Source organism: Eptesicus fuscus, chromosome 8 (assembly GCF_027574615.1).
Source record: "Eptesicus fuscus isolate TK198812 chromosome 8, DD_ASM_mEF_20220401, whole genome shotgun sequence".
NCBI classification, from domain to species: domain Eukaryota; kingdom Metazoa; phylum Chordata; class Mammalia; order Chiroptera; family Vespertilionidae; genus Eptesicus; species Eptesicus fuscus.
The window spans coordinates 79909702-79934974 of NC_072480.1; the positions used below are offsets into that span (position 1 = coordinate 79909702).

The 25273-nt window shown below is 42.2% G+C and overlaps 1 protein-coding gene across 1 annotated transcript; it reads right to left on the bottom strand.

Moving 5' to 3' along the window:
• Positions 1-3566: 3566 nt before the first annotated feature.
• Positions 3567-24974, bottom strand: IDO1 (indoleamine 2,3-dioxygenase 1). The gene is made up of 10 exons (XM_008143859.3): positions 24875-24974; positions 18724-18819; positions 18493-18609; positions 15824-15942; positions 14805-14819; positions 12355-12454; positions 11699-11816; positions 10096-10147; positions 9491-9639; positions 3567-4088 (listed from the first exon to the last, which is right to left on the bottom strand). The coding sequence occupies exons 1-10, from the start codon at positions 24965-24967 to the stop codon at positions 3736-3738; spliced, it is 1212 nt and encodes a 403-aa protein (XP_008142081.1). The 5' UTR covers positions 24968-24974; the 3' UTR covers positions 3567-3735.
• Positions 24975-25273: the final 299 nt, after the last annotated feature.

Genomic DNA, 25273 nt, shown 5'->3' on the forward strand with positions numbered 1-25273 from the left:
AGTCAGATTACTTGGGTTTAATCTTTTATTTTACCATATTCTAGCTGTGGAGCTTTTGAAAGCTACTGAACTCCATCAGGTCTCAATTTCCTTAAAATTAACTAGTACTTATAGGCTTATTGAAAAGATTTAGTGAATTGATGTATATATGAAAGTTTTAGAATAGTAAGAGGTACAGAGAAAAATTAAGTAATTATTAACTACTAGAGACCCGATGCATGAAATTCGTGCAAGAGTAGGCCTTCCTTCCCCCCGCTGCTGGCACCGGCTTCCCTCTGGCACCTGGGACCCAGGCTTCCCTTGCAGCCACAGCTTCATCTGGAAGGACAGAAGGACTTCCGAAAGGATGTTGGGTCTAATTAGCATATTATGCTTTTACTAGAGGCCCTGTGCAAGAAATTCGTGCACGGAGGGGGGTTGTCCCTCAGCCCAGCCTGTACCCTCTCCAATATGGGACCCCTGGAGAGATGTCCGACTGCCCGGTGGGATCATGCCTAAACGGGCAGTCAGACATCCCTCTTACAATCCAGGACTGCTGGTTCCCAACTGCTTGCCTGCCTGCCTCCCTTATTGCCCCTAACCGCTTCTGCCTGCCAGCCTGATCACCCCCTAACCACTCTGCTGCCAGACTGTTTGCCCCCAACTTCCCTCCTCTGCCAGCCTGGTCACCCCTAACTGCCCTCTTCTGCAGGGTTGATTACCTCCAACTGCCCTCCCTTGCAGGCGTGGTCCCTCTCAACTGCCCTCCCTTGCAGGCAGGGTGCCTCCCAACTGCCCTCTCCTGCTGGCCATCTTGTGGTGGCCATCTTGTGTCCACATGGGGGCAGGATCTTTGACTACATGGGGGCAGCTATATTGTGTGTTGCAGTGATGATCAATCTGCATATTACTCTTTTATTAGATAGGATAGAGGCCTGGATCAGGGGTGGGGGCCAGCTGGGTTGCCCTGAAGGGTGTCCCTGATCAGGGTCGGGTTCCCTTGGGGCGTGGGGCGGCCTGAGCGAGGGGCCTGTGGTGGTTTGCAGGCCAGCCACGCCCCCTGGCAACCCAAGCAGAGGCCCTGGTATCTGGAATTTATTTTCCTTCTACAATTGAAACTTTGTAGCTTGGAGTGGAGCCAAACCTGGGGCGCCCACCCCGGCCGGCAGCCATTTGTGTTGGGGTTATAATTGAAACTTTGTAGCCTTAAGCGGAGGCCTGGGCTTGGCCAGGGTGTGCGGAAAGCTTTGCTTCCCCTGTTGCCTGGGGCAAGCCTGGCCTGCTCTCTCAAGCTCCATTCTGCCGCCATTTCTGTTTGAATTTGTTTACCTTCTATAATTGAAACTTTGTAGCTTGAGTGGAGGCTTAGGCCTGGCAAGAGCAGGCGGAAAGCTTGGCTTCCTCTGTTACCTAGGAAACCTTACTCTCTGTGGCTGTAGCTATCTTGGTTGAGTTAATTTGCATACTTGCTCTGATTGGATGGTGGGCTTGGCTTGTGGGCGTGGTGTGTGGGTGTGTTGGAGGTATGGTCAATTTGCATATTTGTCTATTATTAGGTAGGATTACTATAGATAATTATTAATTTATAGATTAAAAAGTAAAGTTTAAGTATATGAAATTGTAAATGGAGAGGAGAGGTCCTCACCTCCCCTGGTTTCTTGCAACATCCACCTGGCACAATACATAGTTATTACAATAGTATTGACTATATTCCCTATTCTGTACTTTGCATCCATGTGACTATTTTGTAACTGGCAATTTGTGCTTCTGAATCCCTTCACCTTTTTCACACACACCTCCCAACCATCTGAAAACCATCAGTTTGTTCTCTCGATTTTTGAGTGTGTTTGGAATCTTAGTGCCTCTTATTTGGACAGATACACTCTCTGTGGAGAACTTGAAGCGAGGCTTCAGTCTGTTCATCACCTACATAGCATCAGTGCAGAGTCTGTGACAATGCTCTTTGCTTTCCCTTTCCTCTACCCAAGATGTGATTTTCTAAAGGAAAATATAATCCAGGGTCTTGCTAAGGGGACCAAAGATGCTCCGTGTATCAAGGTGATTCAATGCTAATTAGGTAAAACCAGCTCTGGAGGAGAAACTCCTGTTGTGTAGTCCTGTGACATGTAGCTACGAAGTCAGAGTAATCAGAGTAGAAAGAGGACAGAAAAAAAAAATCTTGACTTGGAGCCAATAAATTATCCTTAGTAATTTACTTAGTTATATTCTAGTACTACTTTATAGTTTCCAACACTTTAGTACTATATTTCATTCTGTCCACACAGTTACCTGGTGAATGAGGCAGGGGAAGTATTTTTATAATCATTTTACAGAAATATAAAGTGTTGACTAAGGTCATGAACATAATGGATGTCCAAAATGAACCCCAGATCTTGGTCTCCTGACTTTCAGTTTAAGTGCTTTGGAACAGCACCAAACTCTAAGACATAGTGATCTTTTTGGTGATCCCTTAAAAATGACACTCACATATGTATTTGGTATGTATGTATAAAAGCACACATACTTTTTATTATAAACTTATGTGTGCTCATTGCAGAAATATTGATTGGAAAGTAAAGAAGAAAATGTGTACCATATGCCATTGACACTCGGTGTATTTTCTAGGGGATTAAGTGAAATTTTGCTGCAAACAGGAAATATACCCTTGGGTTAGGGTGTATTTGAGAAACAATGTTAAGAAAATTTTTGTATGCTTGACAGAAATACGTAATGACATTTCCTTCATCAAACTTACTTGGGTATACTCAACCCACCTCCTCAGAGCTGGGCATTCTATACATTGAAAGTGCATGTAAATCTTGCACCTGTACAATCTTGACTTTTTCCTCTTTTCATATTTAACAGAATACCCAATTTCTGGCTAACCATCTACTACCTCATGAGATCCTACTAAGTCATTTCCTCCCCCTCTCCCTTCCAAAATTCCCTTCTTCTCTAACCTAGTTTACTCCAAGTCAAGTGAAAAAGGAGAGTTATCAAAAAAGTTAAGTTATTCTCTCATTTATAACTGATTGTGTGACCCTAAGTTACTTCCGTTTTCTGAGCCTCAACTTTGTCATCTTTAAAACAAGTTTGGCTCATGTGATTTTTGAGTCTCTCTCCAGCCCTACCTTTCTCAGATTCCATTATTAAATAACTTCATGCCAAAGTGTGAGTGCCTGGTAACTCTGACCCCCTAGGAAAAATTCCAATTGTGTCTTCTTATTAGCACATATTGATTTATTCACATATTCACTCAATCTTTTAAATATTCACCTAATATATCTGTTACATATCTATTAAGAACTAGAGATGCCTGGATCTGGTAAACAAGAATGTCCCTGGTATTATGAAGCTTATATTGTAATGAGAATATAGATGAGTAAGCAGGTAATTACGAAAAGTTGTGGTATTACTAAATGGAAAGTGCTCTGTTTGATGGGTAGCAGTGTGGAGTAGGTCTCATTTGGAGCAATATTTAAGTGTAGTTATGAATAAATCAACTTTTAGACATTTTATTATGCATAATTTTTATTATTACATTCTAATTATATAGATCATAACACTTCTAATATAATTGCTTTTTATTATTTTTAGGTAAGGAATTCATAGACATCAGAAAAACTATTTTGAAATTTTTTATAATGTAGTATCAAGAAGTTTCTACATATTGATCTGTGGGTCTGATAAAATGAGTAGCATTAATACATACAGACATACTTTGTCTTGACAAAATGTATCCTTGCTTGGGTTAGATTACATTTCCTTCAACAGGGAAGCCTTAGTTGTATCTCTTACAGACTTTAGAAATTTCATGACATCGGTGCCCCCAGTTCCTTTATTTACTGCTTCTGATGGCTCTTCAGATGGTTGGGTTTTTTTGGACTGGCTGGCAGGAATCACAATATATCTAGTTACTATTTTCAAATGGTAATTTCTCAGGGAAACCATAGCATCCACACAATTATTATAAATTGCCTGTAGGTTATCATCCCCTTCTGAAAGGACAAACTCACGAACTGAAGGTTTTGACTCTAATGAGTGAAGAAATTTCTGGTGAGCTGGTGGCATATATGTTCGCATTTCCTGGAGAAATTCAGCAGATGATGCTGAAGAAACAAATGAAAGATGAGTTAGTAGAGAAACTGAAGCTTTCCACAATCCAGGGAGGAAGGGCAGAGGGAGGTCACAGTGGGTGGAAGATCACAGGCCAACGGTGTGGCATAGGACAATGAGTTTATAACCATTCTTCTAGAAAGCTGTTACTCTTCTTACTAGTAATGGCAGTTGTAAAATATACTTAATTTTGAAAGCCCGATGAGCTAAACTCACATATATATATATATATATATATATATATATATATATATATATACACATCCTATCAAATAAAAGAGTAATATGCAAATTGACCATCACTCAAAGACACAAGATGGCCACCCCCATGTGGTCAAAGATGGCTGCCCCCATGTGGACACAAGATGGCCACCACAAGATGGCCTGCAGGGGTGGGAATTTGTGGGTGATCAGGCAAGCAGGGAGGGCAGTTAGGGGTAACCGGGATGGCAGAAGAGGGCAGTTGCGGGAGACCAGATCAGCAGGGGAGGGCAGTTGGGGGGAAACAGGACTACAGGGGAGGGCAGTTGGGGGGGACCAGGCCTGCAGGGAAGGGCAGCTAGGGGTGACCAGGCCAGCAGGGAAGAGCAGTTGGGGGCAACCAGGCCTGCAGGGGAGGGCAGTTAGGGGCAATTGGGTCAGTCAGGGAGCAGTTAGGCGTCGATCAGACTGGCAGGGGAATGGTTAGGGGTGATCAGGCTGGCAGGCAGAAGCGGATAGGGGCAATCAGGCAGAGGTAGGCGAGCTGTTGGGAGCCAGTAGTCCTGGATTGTGAGAGGGATGTCCAACTGCCTGTTTAGGCCCGATCCCACTGGGATCGGGCCTAAACAGTTGATCAGACATCCCTCAAGGTGTCCCAGATTGGAAAGGGTGCAGGCTGGGCTGAGGGACACACCCCTCCCCATACATGAATTTTGTGCACCGGGCCTCCTCTAGTATATATATATATATATATACATATATATATATATATATATATTCCATCTAATTAAAGAGTAATATGCAAATTGATCATCACTCCAACACACAAGATGGCTGCCCCCATATGATCAAAGATTGCTGCCCCCATGTGGACACAAGATGGCCACCACAAGATGGCCAGCAGGGGAGGGCAGTTGGGAGAGACGAGGCCTGCAAGGGAGGGAACTTGTGGGCAATCAGGCCAGCAGGGGAGGGCAGTTGGGAGGGACCAGGCCTGAAAGGGAGAGCAGTTGGGGGCAATCAAGCCAGCAGGGGAGGGCAGTTAGGGGTGACCAGGCCGGCAGAGAGGGAAGTTGGAGGCGACCGGGCCTGCAGGGAAGGGCAGTTTGGGGGGACCCAGGCTTGCAGGGGAGGGCAGTTAAGGGTGACCAGGCCTGCAGGGGAGGGCAATTAGGGACAAACAGGTTGGCAGGGGAGCAGTTAGGCATCAATCAGGTTGACAGCAGAGTGGTTAGGGGGTGATCAGGCTGGCAGGCAGAAGTGGATAGGAGCAATAAGGAAGGCAGGCAGGTAAGCAGTTGGGAGCCAGCAGTCCTGGATTGTGAGAGGGATATCAAAATTGGAGAGGGTGCAGGCTGGGCTGAGGGACACACCCCCCCGTGCACAAATTTCATGCACCAAGAATCCAGTGCTACCTAATAAAACAGTAATATGCAAATTGACTGTACCTTTGCTACGCCCAAGCCACGCCCACCAGCAATGCCCACCAGCCAAGCCATGCCCATCATCCAATCAGAGCGAGTATGCAAATAAACCTGACCAAGATGGCAGTTAATTTCCATACATAGGCGCCCTGAGCTGACCCCCTGTGACAAATTGCAGGAAACAGGGGTCCGCTCTGGCACCAGACCAAAAGCCTCCGCCAGAGGCTTTTGGCCTGGAACCGGAGCGGACACCCAGCTCCCTGCTTTTGATGGATGGTGGGCGTGGCTGACACCCAGCTCCTCGCTCTGATTGGATGGTGGACATGGCGAGCGGAACCCCTATCATTGGGAGCTGGGTGTCCGCTCCGGCTCCAGGCCAAAAGCCTCTGGGGGTCCGCTCACCATGCCCACCATCCAATCAGAGCAAGGAGCTGGGTGTCCGCCATGCCCACCATCCATCGAAAGCGGGGAGCTGGGTGTTTGCTCCGGCTCTAGGCCAAAAGCCTCCGGAGGCTTTTGGCCTGGTGCACGAGCGGACCTGTCATCGATTGCAGGGAGCTGGGGGTTTCTTCGGCCTGGTACACCAGCGGACCCCCTGCAATTGATCACCTGGGCAGGGAGCTGGGGTTCTGCTTTCGGCCTGGGCAGGAGCGGACCCCCTGCGATTGATTGTATGGAGCTGGTGGTCCGCTCCTGCCCAAAAGGCTTTCGGTCTGGGCAGGCCTGGGCAGGGGCTGAGGCGGTGATCAGAGGGAGCTGGAGAGGCCTGCCCAGCCCTCCATTGGTGTGAACTATAGAGGAAACAACTTTTCTGAATGCACATTGGCTAAGCTGCCTGTATGCCACTGGTAATATTCTTAGTAACTTGGGTAATAAGAATCCAAAAAGGTGATCTAAGGTTTTTCTACCACACTTCTGGAGAAAAAAAATGAAAGTCCGCTGCTGGAAGGCTAAGAAATGTCATATCCTGCCCTAGCCAGTTTGACTCAGTGGATAATGCCTCAGCCTGCAGACAGCAGGATCTGGGTTTGATTCTGATCAAAGGCATGTACCTAGGTTGCAGGCTCCTTCCTGGCTGGGGCCCAGATCAGGGCTCATTCAGGAGGCAACCAATCAAAGTGTTTCTCTCTGTCTTTCCCTTTCTCTTCCACATTCTCTAAAAGTCAATGGAAACATACCCTCAGGTGAGGATAAAAAATAAATAAAGAAATCCATATCCTATGAAAGACACATCTTGAAAATGCCTAAAGAAAGTTGTCATTTTTTCTTGGTGAAGGGACTGGAGTTCGTTGATGAAAACACCTTGGTTTCTGTGGTGACTGGCAGTGGCTGCAGCAGTTGGGTGATGGGGCTGGTGCCTTCTCCTAATCAGCCTGTTTGCCTCCCACAAAGGGAGGCCAGACTGCAGCTTAGGTACGCTCCCTGTGGGGTGCGGGCCTAAGCCGTCAGTAGGACATCCCCTGAGAGCTCCCAGTATGTGAGAGGGGGAAGGTTGGGCTGAGGGACCCCCAACCTCCAGTGCACGAATTTCATGCACCGGGCCCCTAGTGTGTGTGTGTGTGTGTGTGTGTGTGTGTGTGTGTGTGTGTGTATAAAAGGCTAATAGGCAGAGTGTCCCCTAAGGAGTTTGACTGGGAGACTGGGAGTTTGATCGCTCACTATGACGTGCACTGACCAGCAGGGCATGGCTCGGAACAAAGGAAGGCCTAAGCTGGCAGCTGGAAGGAAGGCCTTGGCCAGCAGCCATAAGGGTCCAATTGGTCCAGATTGCCGGCCAGGCCTAGGGTCCCTACCCATGCACAAATTTTGTGCCCTGGGCCTCTAGTTCTTTCATAACATTGATTTTTGTTTGTGCTTCCTTTCCCACTTTCCTACTCTATTGAAGATGTCAATGATATACATAGTAATATATATATTACTATGGTGCATGAAATTCGTGCATGGGGGGGGTGGGGTGGGGTGTCCCTCAGCCCAACCTGTACCCTCTCCAATCTGGGACCCCTCAAGGGATGTCCAACTGCCCATTTAGGTCCGATCCCAGTGGGATCCCTCTCACGATCCAGGACTGCTGGCTCCCAACTGCTTTCCTGCCTGCCTTCCTGATTGCCCCTAACCGCTTCTGCCTGCCAGCCTGATCACCCACTAACCAGTCTGCTGCCAGCCTGATTGATGCCTAACTGCTCCCCTGCAAGCCTGTTTGCCCCCAACTTCCCTCCTCTGCCGGCCCAGTCACCCCTAACTGCCCTCCCCTGCAGGGTTGATTGCCTCCAACTTCCCTCCCTTGCAGGCCGGGTGCCTCCCAACTGCCCTCCCCTGCTGGCCATCTTGTGGTGGCCATCTTGTGTCCACATGGGGGCAGGATCTTTGACCACTTGGGGGCAGACATATTGTGTGTTGGAGTGGTGGTCAATCTGCATATTACTCTTTTATTAGATAGGATAGAGGCCTGGTGCAGGGGTGGGGGCCAGCTGGTTTGCCCTGAAGGGTGTCCCAGATAAGGGTGGGGGTTCCCTTGGGGCATGGGGCAGCCTGAGCAAGGGGCCTGTGGTGTTTGCATGCCAGCCACGCCCCCTGGCGACCCAAGCAGAGGCCCTGGTATCTGGAAGTTATTTACCTTCTACAATTGAAACTTTGTAGCCTGGAGCAGAGCCAAGCCTCCTGCATGCTCCACTGGCAGCCATTTCTGTTTGAGTTAATTCACCTTCTATAATTGAAACTTTGTAGCCTTAAGCAGAGGCCTGAGCCTGGTCAGGGTGTGTGGAAAGCTTTGCTCTCTCCGTTACCACGGGCAACCCTGGCCTGGTCTCTCCAGCTCCGTGGCTGCCAACATTCTGTTTGAATTTGTTTACCTTCTATAATTGAAACTTTGTAGCTTGAGTGGAGGCTCAGGCCTGTCAAGGGCAGACGGAAAGCTTGTTTCCCTCTGTTGCCTGGGAAACCTTGCTCTCGGTGGCTGTAGCCATCTTGGTTCTGTTTATTTGCATACTCGCCCTGATTGGCTGGTGGGCGTGGCTTGGGCTGGTGGGCATGGCTTGGGTGTAGCGGAGGTATGGCCAATTTGCATATTTGTCTATTATTAGGTAGGATTTGTATTTGATAGATTATGAAACCAAGTCCAAGGAAGTTTAAAGGATAATTTTAAATAAGTGAATAAACTAAGAAAAAAAGCATATTTTCACCTAGCCTTATTAAATATAAGATTAGGAAAAAATATAAAAGTAGAAAGAAGTCCTTCTTTTATGTTCTTAGAAGGAGCATAATGAATGTGACTTATCTTCTAACTTGGGTAGCATTGCCCCTGGATTGCTGGGGCAGCAGGATGGCTGAATAAGATTAGTGTTAATCCTCTTCTTATCACTGAAGATTCCACCTCCCCAATTTCTACTCACAGTCCTCTCATTTGCAGGTGACTTTCTCTTTCTCAATCTGATTGTACATTTTCAGAAACTGTGATATAGGTTTTACCATAATCAATCAAGCTTTATAAATATATGTTTAAAGGTTAAGATCAAGAGGATGATAAAGTTGGGTTTGAGTTTTGGCTTCAGTACTTTGTAGCTGGTTAACAGGGAGCCAGTCACTTATCCTCTTTAACTTTCTGCTTCTTCATCTGTGAAATGGGATGATGGCAACACAAACTCTACTTTACTGATTCTCCTAAGAGTACCAGATAAGCTCAGGTAAGATGTTGATGAGAAGGTAATTTTTTAGATATTAAAAACTATTTTATTAATATAAGAGATGATTATTATTTGTAATTTTCTACTCACCTTCATCAGAACTATGCTGGATGCCCAAGAGAACATCAAAGCACTGAAAGATGCTGCTTTGGGCTGCACTACCCCCAGCGAACATTTTTGGGGTGTCCCAGACGCCTTCATACAGTAACCCCTCTGGAAGCTTGGCATTGCCTTTCCAGCTAGGTCAGGAAGGAAAGAAAATCATTATTTGGATTAACTGCCAAATTGTCAGATATGAAGTCTTCCAATAGAGGAAAAATGGACGGTGACACCAGATAGATTTCAATCTTCTTCTTCTTCCATATTCCCCTTTCCACCCATGTGCATCTGTGAGAATAATAAATAACATGGTTTTGAACAAATTTGGCCTGAGTAGTCTATGAATGGAACCTACCTTTGCACTAGCAAAGACCATTCCTCTCTCTTTAAAATGACTAGCTTTTCTGCCCATACTCCAGCATATACCTAGCCAAATATTAACAGAGAGAATAGTCTATTCTTTGTCTACAACACATATTTTAGGATATTAAAAAGATGTTTTTTAAACACAATGGATAGTGGGAACCATCAGTGGGTACTTACGTATTTTTTGTGTTAATTATATAAGAAAAAAGTTCAAGCATAAAGCTACGTACCCAGACAAGTATATGCGAAGAACATTGAAAAACAGGTGTGGGTCCACATACTCTGTAAAAAGATAGAATGAGTTTAGTTAAGTAGCATCAGCGTTCTAAGGGTAAATGAAGACATTTTATACACCTGACAGTAGATTTTAGTAGAGGCCGCAGGAAAGGCATGTCAGTGTTTGGAGAGAAAGCCCCTGAGGACAACCTCTCACTCACTTGCCCTCTCCCAGGTGAGCCCCACTCATCTCTTGTGCTTCCTGAATGGGTCCTACCACAGGGCTAGCACACAGCTTGTGTGCAAAAGCCTGGATCCACCTACCACTCGCCCTCAGATCAATTAAACTGTCAGCATTTCTTTAAGGCTACTTCATGGGCTTACTAACACAACAGATAAACTACTTCCATAAAGAAACAAACAGATCTCAGCAAAAAAGAAAATAAGAAACAAAAATCCCAACAGTCCTATGGACCACATCCCTATCTCCCCTCCTATACACATACACAAAGCTTGCTAATGTCTCTGATTTTTAAAAATATATATTTTTTATTGATTTCAGAGAGGTAGGGAGAGGGAGAGAGATAGAAACATCCGTGATGAGAAAGAATCATTTGATAGGCTGCTTCCTGGACACCCCAGACTGAGGATCAAGTCCTCAATCAGGGCATATGCTCTTGGCTGGAATCAAACCTGGGACACTTCAGTTCATAGGCTGACACTCTATCAACTGAGCAAAACTAGCCATGGCAGCTAATGTCTCTGATTTGAGGCTCAGTCTTCTCATCAAGGACCACTCAGCAGTAACTCAAATCCCAGTGACACAGTAACATCTTTGCTAAGGTCTCCCAGTAGCCCCCTAGTTTCCTCCTGTAAAGTATGCTTACATACTTTTTTGGTCATTATTGTTTTGTAGCCATTAATTTTGCAATTTTGAGTTCAATGGTTTTCTTTGTTGTTTCTTACTTAATTTGTGAAAAAGCAGAATTTGTATAGAGCTCCTATCAAGCAGAAGATAAGTCTTTCAGAATTTAAAACAGCCTGAACCCTTGACAACTTTCTCCAAGGTTTTTAATGAGAGGTAAGGATGGTTCTTTGAGTTAAATACAGTTTGGCCCAGCCAGTGTGGCTCAGTGTTTGAGCGTCAACCAATGAACCAGGAGGCCACCGTTCAATTCCCCATCAGGGCACATGCCTTGGTTGAAGGCTCGAACCCCAGTAGGGGGCATACAGGAACCAGCCAATCAATGATTCTCTCTCATCATTGATGTTTCTATCTCTCTATCCCTCTCCCTTCTTCTCTCTGAAATAAATAAAAACATTTGAAATTTTTTTTAAAAAATAGATACAGCTTGGAATTCTGCCTACAGTATTTACTACCTATGTAATATAAGATCATTTATCTTGTCTCTCGGAATTTAGATTCCCTTCTCTATATTATGAGCATAATAAAAGCTACCAGTTGAAAAATATAAAGATTTAGTGAGATACAATAAAATGAAAGCACACTCAGTACCTGAGAGTGTTTCTGTTTCCATTTTGTCAACAACTCTTTATCTTAGATAATAAGAAACATTTGTAGGAGGCCTACAACATCACATTTCATGGAATACTTACCCTTAATTTGGTGAAACACTTCAAGGGCTCTCTGCAGACAAGAAGTTATGTCACCCAGTGCCTTTTGCAAAGTATCTCGGTCCTGATTCTGTACTGCCTTGAATATAGTTGGAATGACCTTAAAAAAAGACAAAAGATTTTCTAGCATCAAACAGCAGCATGGAATAAAATCCTCCTAAGTCTTAATCCCTATATTAAACTTGGGATTTTGCACTTCTTTCTTGAGCTGAGTACTCTCCAATTGTTTGACTAATTCCCTTATGTATCCTTAAGCATGATCTTGTCTTTCTGAATTTGTTATTTAGAGATAAGTTTATAGAGTTTTATATCTTTCCATTTCTAATAGTTATAGCCATTAGATTTATGTCACTAAGTGGTATAGTTCCCATGTAAGTTGCATTGAAAATATTCCTCTTGTTGGGGTTTCAAATTTGATTTTAAATATATGGCTCCTACATTTTATATTTTACACAGTGCACAAAAAGTAAATAAAATATTTGTTACTGCCAGATGATCCTTTACCTCAAATTAAATAATCAAATATTATGTTTAATCAGTATAAAGTCACTTTATGCATACATAAAAGAGTTCAGTTACTAAGTGATTTCTCTGCTTATATGAATTAAGATACAAATTTTCTAGGGTGATTGACATACTTTTATTGCAGAAGCAGCTTCTATTTCCACCAATAGAGAAATCAGAAAGAATCCTTTACCGCAATCCCCTCCAGGAAATGAAAACAGAATGTCCATGTTCCTAAGAAAAATAAATCCAAAAAGTCAAGGGTGTAGCAAGAATATGGGTATATTTGTTGACTACTTTCCAGTTTTTAAACATTCTTACTTGTCTTGTTTTATTTTCAAAATAATCTTGTGAGATAAGTATTATAGGTTATACCATCTCCAATATGTAGTCAGGAATATTAATGTTAAGTCCATTGTCTAAGATCATATCATTAACAAAAGATTAAGCTGGGACTTGAAATGCCATTCTAGAACTTGGAACTAGAAATTCCAAGACCATTTATGTTATTGCATTAATTTTTCATATGCATGTGTACACATACACAACCTCAGGGTTTACAGAGATATCTGTGTGGTCTAATTTTAAGAAATAGTTTTTGTGCTTAAATAACTATATTCATATCCATGTTTTTATCTGTGAATCTGATTCAATTTTTCAGTGGTTTATATGCCTTACAAAGGAATTGACTGACAAATTCAAATAACTGAATAGATCCTATTTTCTTTCTGATTGAAGTTTTGTATTGGTGTAAACAGGTCTCAGTATCTGTATATCCATAAGTTTCATGGTGGTTAAACTCATGATCTCTGAAGCTAGACCACTCTGTAGCTTGCTGTGTTACTTTGAGCATTGATATTCCTTCTGTTTCTGCATTAGTGTTCTTATCTGTAAAATAAGACTGATAATATCCTCTCACTTAAAAACATTCTCTAGCTTCCCATTTACTTTAAGATACTGTTTAAACCTCTTATGCTAGCCAAAAATCCACATAATCTTTTTTTAAAGTTTATTTCTTCATTTCTTTCTCATACTATTACTTTCACAATTCATTTATCAGTAACACCAGCTTTCCTTCAGTTCTAATAATGTGCCAAGATTTTTTCCTTTTTATTGAATTTACTAGTAGCCCTGTGCACGAATCTGTGCACCAATAGCTCTCTGCGGGGCCTGGCCGCTCTGCGCCCATTGCCCAGAGGCTCTCTGTGGCCCAGAGGCCCATCCACGGTTAGGCGCGGAACGCTTGCCTTGTCGCCAGGGCGATGACACAAGCATTCCGCCAGGCTGCTCACGCTGCTCGCTCTAAGAGGCCACCCTCCCTCCCCTTGGGACTAGGGGACTCCAGCAGGGCTGAGAGGACTGGATGCTGCCATCTTGTGGCTATGGGCACTGACATCTTTGTGATGGAGTGGTGGTTAATTTGCATATTACCCTTTTATTAGATAGGATTGGGGTGACACTGATTAACAAATTATACAAATTACTAGAGGTCCGGTGCATGAATTCATGCACCAGTGGAGTCCCTCGGTCTGGCCTGTGGTATTGGGCTGAAACTGGCTCTCTGACATCCCCAGAAGGGTCCTGGATTGTGAGACGGTGCAGGCCAGGCAGAGGGACCCCACTGGTGCACGATTGGGGCTGGGGAGGGATTCGGAAGGGCTCCAGGGCATGTCCGGCTCATCTCGCTCAGTCCCCATTGGCCAGACCCCCAGCAGCAAGCTAACCTACCAGTCAGAGTATCTGCCCCCTGGTGGTCAGTGCATGTCATAGCAAGTAGTTGAACACTTAGCATATCATTAACATATTATACTTTGATTGGTTGAACAGATGACTGGACTACTGGACACTTAGCATATAGGCTTTTATTATATAGGATACACTTACTTTATCCTCACTCTTGTTTTATACTCCACTATGAACATTCTCATTATTTTTTTCCTTCTAGCTAATTCTTACTTATTTTTGAGGGCTCAGCTTAAATAACTAAATATAGAGATTCCTCCTTCATCACTTTTATTTGGTTGGAGCTTCCAATACTTTATCTTCTTACCTCTTCTCTTAATCATACACCAATTTACATAATTTTCACATGTCTCCTTTTCTCCCCATTCATCAGGGCATGCTTACACCTATGATAGTTACCTTATTTCCCTAGCTATTAGCCTTTGCTTAGTATATAGATAAAGATAAAGCAAGGATTTGGTCAAAAAGAACAGCTTAATGTTTCTGGCCAATGAGTTCATTAAGTCATAGGTACAGAGGTGTATGTGCATTTTGTATTTAGACCTATTAATTGTGTGTGTGTGTGTTTGTTTGTATATATATATATATATATATATATATATATATATATGCAAGTATTACTTTCATATATATCTATAGCTATAATATCAAATAGCCAGTCACACCATAGTCATAGATATAATTCAGGGCTTGGATTATTTGATCTTTAAACAATTACTTGAATTACTTTTTGCCTGAATTAAATTGACCTTTAAAAAATACATTTGGAAGATATTGATAAACCTATATTCACTTTAAATAACAAATAATTCTTAGACTAAAATAAGAATCAAATACTTACTCATAAGTCAGGGGCCTTATGAAAGCAGCAATAAAGCAATGGACCAATCAGAAGAGAGAAAGAAAACCAATTTAAAAATCAAATGGTTTCAAGTTATTGTTATTAGACTTAATACTACTATTATTAAATTTAATGTCTATTATAAAACTATTGTTATTAGGTTTAATTGTACTACTAAAGGTAAGACATAGTCAGATAAAAAATCTGATTTTTATATTTTTCAAGTAGTCATTAAAAACACTTACATTAGGATTTTATAAGAAAATTAAAATTAAATATGTAATACATGTAAATAGTCAAACTAGTTTTAACTAATAAAATCTTTCCTAGATCAAGTCCTTTCATTTTGGGCCATTCCCATGTGTAAAATATTGTTTTGTAGATATACACACAGAACCATGGGGTACCACAATTCTCTTATCCCTTTATTGTAACAGATCTCAACACTAAATGGTTAGGAAAGGCCTAAATTCTGAGCAGGCTGCTCTAAGAAACCCAGACATTGCCATTTCTACTACTGAAGATGCTGACTCTTAGCTCAACTTGATGGTTAAAAATTAAATTTGTAGACTCTCAGAAACATGTTAATCAAGAGAATCTAGACACAAAGACTGCGTATTCTATGATCTCATCACTATAGAATGCAATGAAAACTAACTTCTGATATGACAAATCAGAATATATTTACCTGGGGTTGGAGAAGGGAATTGAAAGGAAAGAGCCACAAAGGGATTTCCTGAGGCAATAGACATATTCTGTATCTTTTTTAGGGTTACACAAGTGATTATAACAGACTCATCAAACTGAACACTTGGGATTTGTGCATTTCATTGCATGTTAATTATATACCTCTCTCTCATATATGTACAATACATTTGTGGTTATAGAAACACCAAAGCAACCTTACCCCCAAACAGAGAAGAAAGCTGTGTTGCCAAAAATTAAACCAATGACTAACCCCCTTTTGATCTAAATAGCATGTGCTCCTTTCGCTTTTAATATAATCACTGTTTACGTACCCACTGGGATCCTTTTTCTTCCAGTTTGCCAAGACGCAGTCTGCATAAACTAGGATGGGAGGCAATCCCAGCTTCTCAGAGAGGTTGCAGTAAGGGACAGCAATATTGCTTGGCAGGACCTAAATAAAACATAATGCTTAGTGTTGACTTCAAAGTGCCTTACCTTTTCTTCTGCTTCCTGACTGCCAAATATGAGCTATTATATAGAATGGCACTTTGAAAACAAACAAATGTAATTTCTCTTCTTCATTTCATAACTTAGTCCCAGTTAATTGTCAAAAGTTTGGGTTTTAGATTTGCATTGATGTGGTCATAATCTAATCATAGAGAAAAACAGAGGTAGAGGGCAAGGAGAACAATGGCTGTATCCTTGACTGTCTAATGACCCTGTGAGTTATTTGCATTCATTCATTTATCCATCCCATGAATATCAGTTTGGCAACTACTCTATGCAAGGTACTCTTTATCCATCCACAATACAAAGATAATTAATTGTCTCAAAGAAGTTCAAAGTCATTTGTAATTAAGGCATTTGGATATCATACATACTAAAAGTGTAAGAAGACGGCTACTCTTAGAGCACGGTGCTGACAGAAACCCTCTACTGGATGATTTCTTAGAAAAACTCCTCTTAGAGTGGCATTAATGCTTGGCCTTCAATGCTTACCTGTGTTGGTTGGAGGAATTACACTTGTTTAATATTTCGATGCAAAATATGTCAACTGGAGTGATATTCTTGGCTTCTCTCAGCTCTTTCACTCACCCTTCCTCAGAAGCTTATTTAAGTGCTGAGTTTGGGAGTGAAACTACAGCTCAGCCTCCTTTTCCCCTCAACTCTTCCTTTCCAGAACCTGTTACTTGCAGAATTCTGCTCTGTTTTGGGCCACATAGTAAAAAGCTTCTATCTCCATGGGGGTGATCCTGATGGGTAAATGCACTCAACAGGTCCATGGTTGCCACATACTCAAGCCACATTCTCCAACTACTGTAGTAGTCATGAAGCTGATATTTTATCTTTCGTCACCTGACTTCTTATCAACTTTGGTTGATAATTAGATGGCCCCATGTAATAATTATAGTCATTCTTATCATCACAGCCTATGGTTGGAATAAGCATATCTAACAGGCAAAGGACAGGGATATGTGGCCCATCTAGCACAGTGGGTAGAGGGACTTCAGTAGTAGAGATGGTATGACTATGTAGCCCACTCCACAGTTCTGTGAAAATCATAGGAGCTATAATTCAAGTGGCATCAGATTAGCTTAACACATCTGGAAATGATGATTTAACGAAAATAACAAAAATGTTAGAATTGAATCTTTGACTATTAAAAGAACAATTGGATGTGCGCTTCCCTTTGCAGATCTTGTGCCACTGAGAATTAAAACATTCTTTTTGGCAAGTGCTTTTCACATATTTCAAAAGGAAATAAATCATGTCCCTCTCTGAATTAGAGAAAATATCAAAAGGGAACAAAGGGGGAAACATTTAATCAAATAACTAATTTGAAATGACAGGAAAAAGAAAGGAAATGTTCATACACATCCTAATCTATTATAAACATTCAGATAACTGCTAAGAAACTCAATTGATAATTTCTTGCCAATTCTCTAGCAAAAATGGGCTTTATATTGATGTAGCTTATTTTTTGTCCATTTACTTTATCCTTCCTACAATTTCTTTACTTACATTTTTAAAATCTTTTTAATGTATTTTTTTATTGCCAGCTCCTAATATCTCTTTCAACATAATATGACACAAAAACTAGATACATTATAAAATACATTTCTATGTTTTATTTTATAATTCTGATCTCCAGCCTGGTAAATTTATTTATTTTTTTATTCTGCTATGTACATTTTGGTCTACACATTTTTTTCTAGTCTCACTTTCTTTTCTGCTCCCCTTCTCTGTGGATAAGCTTTACCCAATCTTTCAAGAACTAATTAAAATTCCACTTTCTTGAAGCATTTCATGATCATATCAACCTCTAGTTTAACTCCTCTGGACTATCATACTTCTGTACCTAGAATATGCTGTACTGTATTATTGATACTGCATTATGGATATTTTTTATATATAACTAGAGGCCTGGTGCACAAATTTGTGCACAGGTGAGATTGATATGATCATGAAAAGCTTCAAGAAAGTGGAATTTGAATTAGTTCTTGAAAGATGCAAGATAGCATTTTAGCATTAACCAAGAATAGCCATATAATTTTTATATCTTCCAAAAGTAATATATTGACTATAGAATCATATTACAATGGTAAAACACTAAAAACAAGTAAAGTATTTTTCAATACCAGGTTCAATAAATAAAGTTCATAAACTTAATGAAAAATTATAAAGTGATTTCAAATGATGACTAGTATGATAGTATAGTAACTAAAAAAATGCTTACAATATAAATTAAGTGAAAGAAGCAGGGTATATATGTATTTGCATAGAATGGAGTAACTGTTTTATAACTAGTAAAACACTAAAAATTCAATAATGATCACAGTTGAAATTACAAAGTCAGTGAATAATTTGTTTACCTCTTTTTCTATTTTTCAAGCTTCACAAAATGCAGTTGTAATAGTTTTTGAATGTTTTTTACATCATGTAAAAATGTAAATTGGATGTAAATTTTTCATGTAGTAAAAGAAATATAAAATCTCCACACCTTACGGACATCATCACCTTGGCCCCACACGTATGCCATGGTGATATACCCCAGGACGAGATGTGCAAGGCGCTGCAACTTGTGTCCTTGGAGGTCATTGATGCTGAGCATTGGTAACTGAAAATAAATGAAGAAGTTGACTCAAATCAACATGGATGATACTATATCTCCAGAAACAAATAAAAAATATTAAGTTATAAGAAAGATGGCCAATGAAATAGTTACTCAAACCTTCTCGACTTCTGCACGTAGTTCACCATTGTCAATCAGGTCAGGAAGATTTTTAACAATGGAAATCCAGGCATCATAAGGGTGAGGTAGTTCCTCCTTAAAAAAAAAAAAAGACATTTTGTCACCAGTGGAAATTATTGTAAAATAGTTTTGTCTCCCATTGATAGTCTGTCTTGACTCTAAATCAATTCCGTTCAATGAAGCCCAACACACACTTGCCTGTTTAGCTCTATCAGACCTTCTCTGCATTCCCCCTCTTCTCTCAAGCACTCTCATTTGCCTCTTTTTCAAAGGTCACCTCCAAAGTTCCTCTAAAAGCTTCCTGACTACTGCAGTTTACTCTCATATTCCCAATTATGAACCCTATGTATTATATACTTTTCCCATTTTAAGTAATGTTTTAATAACTGATATTGTTTTTTATTCAGCTAGATTTTAAGTTTTTTTAAATAGAAGAAAAATGAGATTTATTCAATATCAGTAGTAGACTAGGCACTTCACTCAGTAATTTCTCATTTAATTATTGTAGTGACCCAAAACATTGTTGTGTCAATGTTATGAATATGAAAGCTTGGGCAGTTTACTAACTTGTTTTGTATATAGAGTTCATTATGATTAAAGCTTGTTTCCATCTTTCAACAGCCCATGCACTTTTTACATCTTACTACCCGATGGAAAGGGTCTTATCATGCTGTTAAATCTATTTTTCCTACAGGACTTTTCACAGTATTGGACACATAGGAAGTGACATATATATCCTGCTTTTGTTCATGAAAGGCTCATTTTTTTGCTCAAAAAGTTCAAATAAAACCCAAATGGAAGTGTCTCCTTGAATCTTATCATATTTATAATCTTATTTTAAGAGAAACATGGAAGCAAAAGATCTAGGAAACACTCTAAAATGAATTTCAGATCCTCAGACAACTTCCCATATGCCCTGATCCTATCTCTTCTTCATTAAGCTACTTCCAGACATGCCCTTTGTGTAACCAATGCTGACCTCTGGGGATGGAGTACAAATTAAGAGATTAAGTCAAGCTAACATGGGTGACTTTTTGAGCTGCAAAACAAAGTTAATATTATAAATGAAATATAAAATAAGAAGACAAATCTATAATAATAAAAGCATAATATGCAAATCGACTGGACAGCTGAACAGTGGAACAACCATCCAGATGACCACACTATGACACCCACTGGTGCCAGGCCAGCCAAGGCGAGTGTGATGCAATTGGTTGGGGGGGCCCCACCATTGCCCCATGATCGCCCCACAGAGGGAGGCCCAGGCCACCGGCTGGCAGGGCAATCAATCGGGGAGCTCCATGATTGCCTCAAAAAGGGAAGCCCAGGCTACCTGGCCAGTGGCAGTGCATTGGGTGGGTGGTGCCTCCCTCTGCAGGGTGACCGATCATAGGTTTCCTGGACTGTGAGAGGGCATAGGCTGGGCTAAGAGACCCCCTACCCCCAGTGCATGAATTTCATGCACCAGGCCTCTAGCCCTATATAATAAAGAGGTAATATGCAAATTGACCATCACAATCTCATGTGGTCACAAGATGGCTGCCCCATGTGGTTTCAAGATGGCCACACCCATGTGGCCACAAGATGGCCGCACCCATGTGGTCATAAGATGGGTGCACCCATGTGGTCACAAGATGGCTACCACCAGGTGGTCACAAAATGGCTGCGCCCATGTGGTCATAAGATGGCCGCACCCAGGTGGTCACAAGATGGCCAGCAAGGGAGGGCAGTTGGGTGCAAACAGGCCAGCAGGGGAGGGCAGTTGTGAGCGATTGGGCTGGCAGGGTAGGGCAGTTGGGGGAAATTGGGCCAGCAGGGGAGGGCAGTTGGGGGGGACTAGGCTGGCAGGGGAGAGCAGTTTAGGGCAACCAGGTCAGCAGGGGAGGGCTGTTGGGGGTGACTGGGCCTGCAGGGGAGGGCAGCTAAGGATGACCAGGCCGGCAGGGGAGTGGTTAGGGTGTGATCAGGCAGTCAGGCAGAAGTGGTTAGGAGCAATCAGGCAGGTAGGCAGGCAAATGGTTGGGAGCCAGCAGTCCCCAATTGTGAGAGGGATGTCCGACTGCCAGTTTAGGTCCAATCCCCTTAAACTGGCAGTCAGAAATCCCTCAAGGGGTCCCAGATTGGAGAGGTGCAGGCTGGGCTGAGGGACACCCCTCAGTGCACAAATTTTGTGCACTGGGCCTCTAATCATAATAATAAAAGGCCAAGAGGTGTCACAACCAAAACAACCAAATGACTGGTCACCAGGAGGTGCATGGAGCACTCTTGGCCATAACGACCTAACAACCAGTACTGTGATGCCCACTGTGGCTGGCGAACTGGCCCAATCAGAGGAGGGGGCCCAGCGGCCAACCTCATGGCCCCGCCCCCCTGCCGGCCTGCCCCTGATCAGACTCTCCCACCCTGATCAAGAGCTGGGCCTGCTGGCCAAACACCCCCTCCCACCCTCCCTCTGGCCAGCCATGCCCCTGATGGGCCCCCACCATCCTGATCGGCCCACAGCTCCTCCCCTGGCTATCCCCACTCTAGATCGCCCCTCCCCACCCTGATCAGGGGCAGGGCCAGCTGGCCAATCTCCCATGGCCCCTCCCCCAGGCTGCTGGCCCCCTATCGGCACTCCTCATTTACCCCATTTAGGGGTAGGGCCTTCTGGCCAATCACCTGCGTCCTCTTCCCCCAGCCGTCCTGGTCCTGATAGGGGGCCCTGATTGGGTCCTAATCCAGGCAGGCTAGCTGGCCAACCTCTTGCCATCTCCTCCTCCTGACAGGCCCAGCCCTGATCCGCCCTGATTGGGACCAGGCCGGCCAGACCCCACCTGTGCACGAATTTGTGCACTGGGCCTCTAATCCTATATAATGAAAGACTAATATGCAAATAGACCAAGCAACCAGTCACTATGACGTGCTGGCCACCAGGGGGTATGCATGGAGAATGGCAGGCATTGGCAGCAGGCAGCAGAGCGATTAACATGGCATTAACATGGCAGACATCAGCTGTGGTGGGATGGTGGAGCAGGTGAGTGGGGGCACCAGACCAAGGTGGGGTGCTGGTCACTGTCATCGGGACGAACCTCTGGTGGTTACTGAAAAGTCTTTGGTCCCACGCACCATGGTCCCACCCAGCGCTCTCACCTGCTGCCAGCGCCAGCCCCCCACTCACGCTCACTGCTGGCACCAAAGCTGCCGCTTGCACCAGTTGCCAACACCCAGCACCAGCCCTAATTGCTCGATGCCATCAATGAGTACGAGCAGCAGCTGCCAACCCCGATCGCCCCTTAGGGCTTCTCCACCTCCTCCTGCTCATGAGGGGCAATCAGGGTTGGCAGCTGCCTCTCACACCCGCTGCTGGCACTGGAACCCCTGCTCACACCCACTGCGGGTGCCAGCCCTGCCACACCCGCAGCCAGCACCATTGCTGCAACTCGCACCTGCTGCTGTTGCCCGGTGCTGGTCCCAATTACCTCTGAGGGCTTCTCCACTGCCCCCTGCTTCTGAGGGGTGATCAGGGCAGCAGCTGCTGCTCACACCCACTGCTGGCAATGACCCAAATGCTCCACACTATCAGCGGGTATGAGTGGCACTGGTGCTGTCAGCATGTGGGATCGGCGGTGGTGGGAGCCGGGATGCTGGCAAACATGCCTCAGCGGGAGGGGCTGGGTGGGGGCACAGAAGATGGACCAAGACTCACCCCTGTGCCCACCTCAGCCTCATGGCCCACAGTTCCTTGCAAGGTGCACAAATTTGTGCACTAGGCCCCTAGTATACTATAAAATTCAAACAATTTCAGGGGCTGTAGACAATTGGTGAGTCCTAATCTGTTAGAACAGAGTTTTAGAAAAGAAAGATCTATGCAGTATATTTGCTAGTGAGTCACCTCTCGTGTTTACTCTGAATTCTCCTCCCTAACCACAAAAATGCTGTGCTCTCATGTTTTTAGTATTCATATATATTTTTGTTGTGTGTTTCCTTGCATAGCACACCAAAATTATTGGTTGTTATTTTTCCCCACATAACAGAAATTCTTTTTTTGTTACATATCATGATTAGTGTAATATTTCATAAAAATTTCAACAAACGTAAAATTCAGTCAATAATAGACTTCTGGTTCATAGGATGCCTAAATGGCATGATCCAAATAAATGAAATATAACAAGAGGACCATTCAATTATGCTAGGTTATAGAATGTATTTTGTATCCACATGGAATTAGTAGACATTATTTTCCTTTGAAATAGGAAGCTTATTGATTAGAAGAGATGGAATGAAGTTTTTGAGCTTATTATTTGCAGAAAATATCTTCAGTAAAGAACATAAAGCAACCCTTAATTTTTGGGTGTATGTTTCAGATCATTGAATCTAACTTCCTGAGCATCTCAAGTAGCAGCATTGTTTTTCAAGTAGCTCAGGAAGAGTTTTGTTTTGCCTTTGTTTGGGGTTTTGCTTTAACCCTTGGAATCAGTTCTGGAGGTCTCTATAATTAGCATGATTGTTTTATTTTTTAAGAGAACTGACTCTTTGTGGGAGGTGAGGAGGACTAAATATGAGGTTTTGTAGATTCTGAAAAAGATTTTTTAAAAATTGTACCATTGATAAGTACAGTCTGATAATTTGTGTATGCTTGTATGGGGAGGGTGCAAGTCTGACTAGAATTGTTTTTTAAATATAAAGTTATCTAGATGTTTTTAAGCAATAAAAATTAAAAGCCATACTTCGTATTCTTAAATTAACTTAATAATCTGAAGGAAAAAAATGGACTGGGAGGAAGAATTTGCTCTGGATTTGCCTGCATTACACAAGAAATTTATGGGATATTTTTTTCAAGTACAGTTAGATCAGAAGCTCTGACTAAAAATGTGTTTGTTGCATTTAAAGGTGCTTTCTAAAGCATGGACTCTATTTGAGCCACAAACAGGAACATATTGTCGTACATTATTGTAGCAACATGTAACTGGTTCCTAGAAATACTCTCCTGGAATCTCACTGTCTTGTTAAATCCAAGAGTGGGGGTGAGGAAGGGAAGCATGCTTAGTTATCTTTTCTCTTAAGAGAGTCAGCAGAGTATGATGGTTTTCAGATCATGGACTCTGGAGCCAGAGGAATTAGGCTCACATCCTATCCCTGCCATTGCTAGCTCTGTGAGTTTGGATAATTACTTAAATTATGCACAGCTTCCATTTCTCATCAGGTTAATAACAACATACATTTTAGGATGGTTATGAAGACGGAAAAGTCAATATTTGTAACTTGCGTTAAAATGTTAACATAAATATTTTACAATAAAAATATTGATGATAAGATAGTTTTCATGGCAGTCTTTGGAACACAAATTAGGGAAATGTAGTTGTTAAGGTAAACATGACCTGCATTTCACTTTGTAGACAAAACTTTTTAAATTTTTTATTTTATTTTTTCCATCACCATTGATCCCCTCTATGCCCTCTTCCACCTCCACGCATCCTCCTCTACCCCCTCAATCACCACATTGTTGTCTATGTCGATGAGTTCTCTCTCTCTCTCTCTCTCTCTCTCTCTCTCTCTCTCTCTCTCTCTTCCTTTTTGGCTCAACCTCTCAACCTCAAACTCCTCACCCCCACACAGAGCTATTTGCCTGCTCTTTATCTATGAGTCTGTGTAGACAAAACAACATTTTTTTTAAAAGCTAGATCTGTCTCTTTTGACCCTTATGCTTAGTAACAATAAGTAATATTAATGCAACACATTTGTTAGATGCGCCATCTCAGAAACCTAATCAAAGTATAAACATACACTTTGTACAATTTAAGGTATACCAGCTAAGAAAAGGGATTCTTTTGACTCAATAATCAGTCATTACTGTGTGTTTCTTTTTTTCAAAATGCACTCTCAAAACACAATTGTATTAAACCAAAATACTTCTACTGTGTCCTTATCTCATCACCGTTTGTATCTGTGTAAGATAAGTAGTACATCTAAGACTAAATTTCTAGGTTGAAAATTTTAAAAAAGTCAAGTAAGACCCATTTGTAAAAACTCTGCTTTATCCATTTGTTCAGCATAAATTACTAATCCACATTTTTAAAATAGAAATTAGCTTGTCCAGGTAAGTAATAATAAGAAAATATTTTTGCCATAATTCAGTACCCTCTCTTACCAGTGGATTTGGTAGAGCAAAGCCCACATCTTCATCTATATGGTATTCAACATTTTCCAAAGAGCTTTCCATAGGAGATGCTTTATGTGCCATTCTTGCAGTCTACTTCTCTGGCCTCCCTTAGTCTGTGGAGAAGTCTCAGAGCATCTATTTATTACAGAGGTTGCCATAGCTCTTGACCACATCACTTCACGTAGGCAGTAGGAAATTACTTCCACTTTTGGAGGAATAGTTTCATTTTCCATTTTCTTTATTTGCAACTTGATAAACAATAAGATTACAAAAGCACCACTGTTCACAATATAAAGAAACTAAACATTTATATTTTATGACTGAGAATATCATCTGTTTACTGCCATAGGGGAAGTCCGGATGGACATAATTGAAATTTTAAAATGT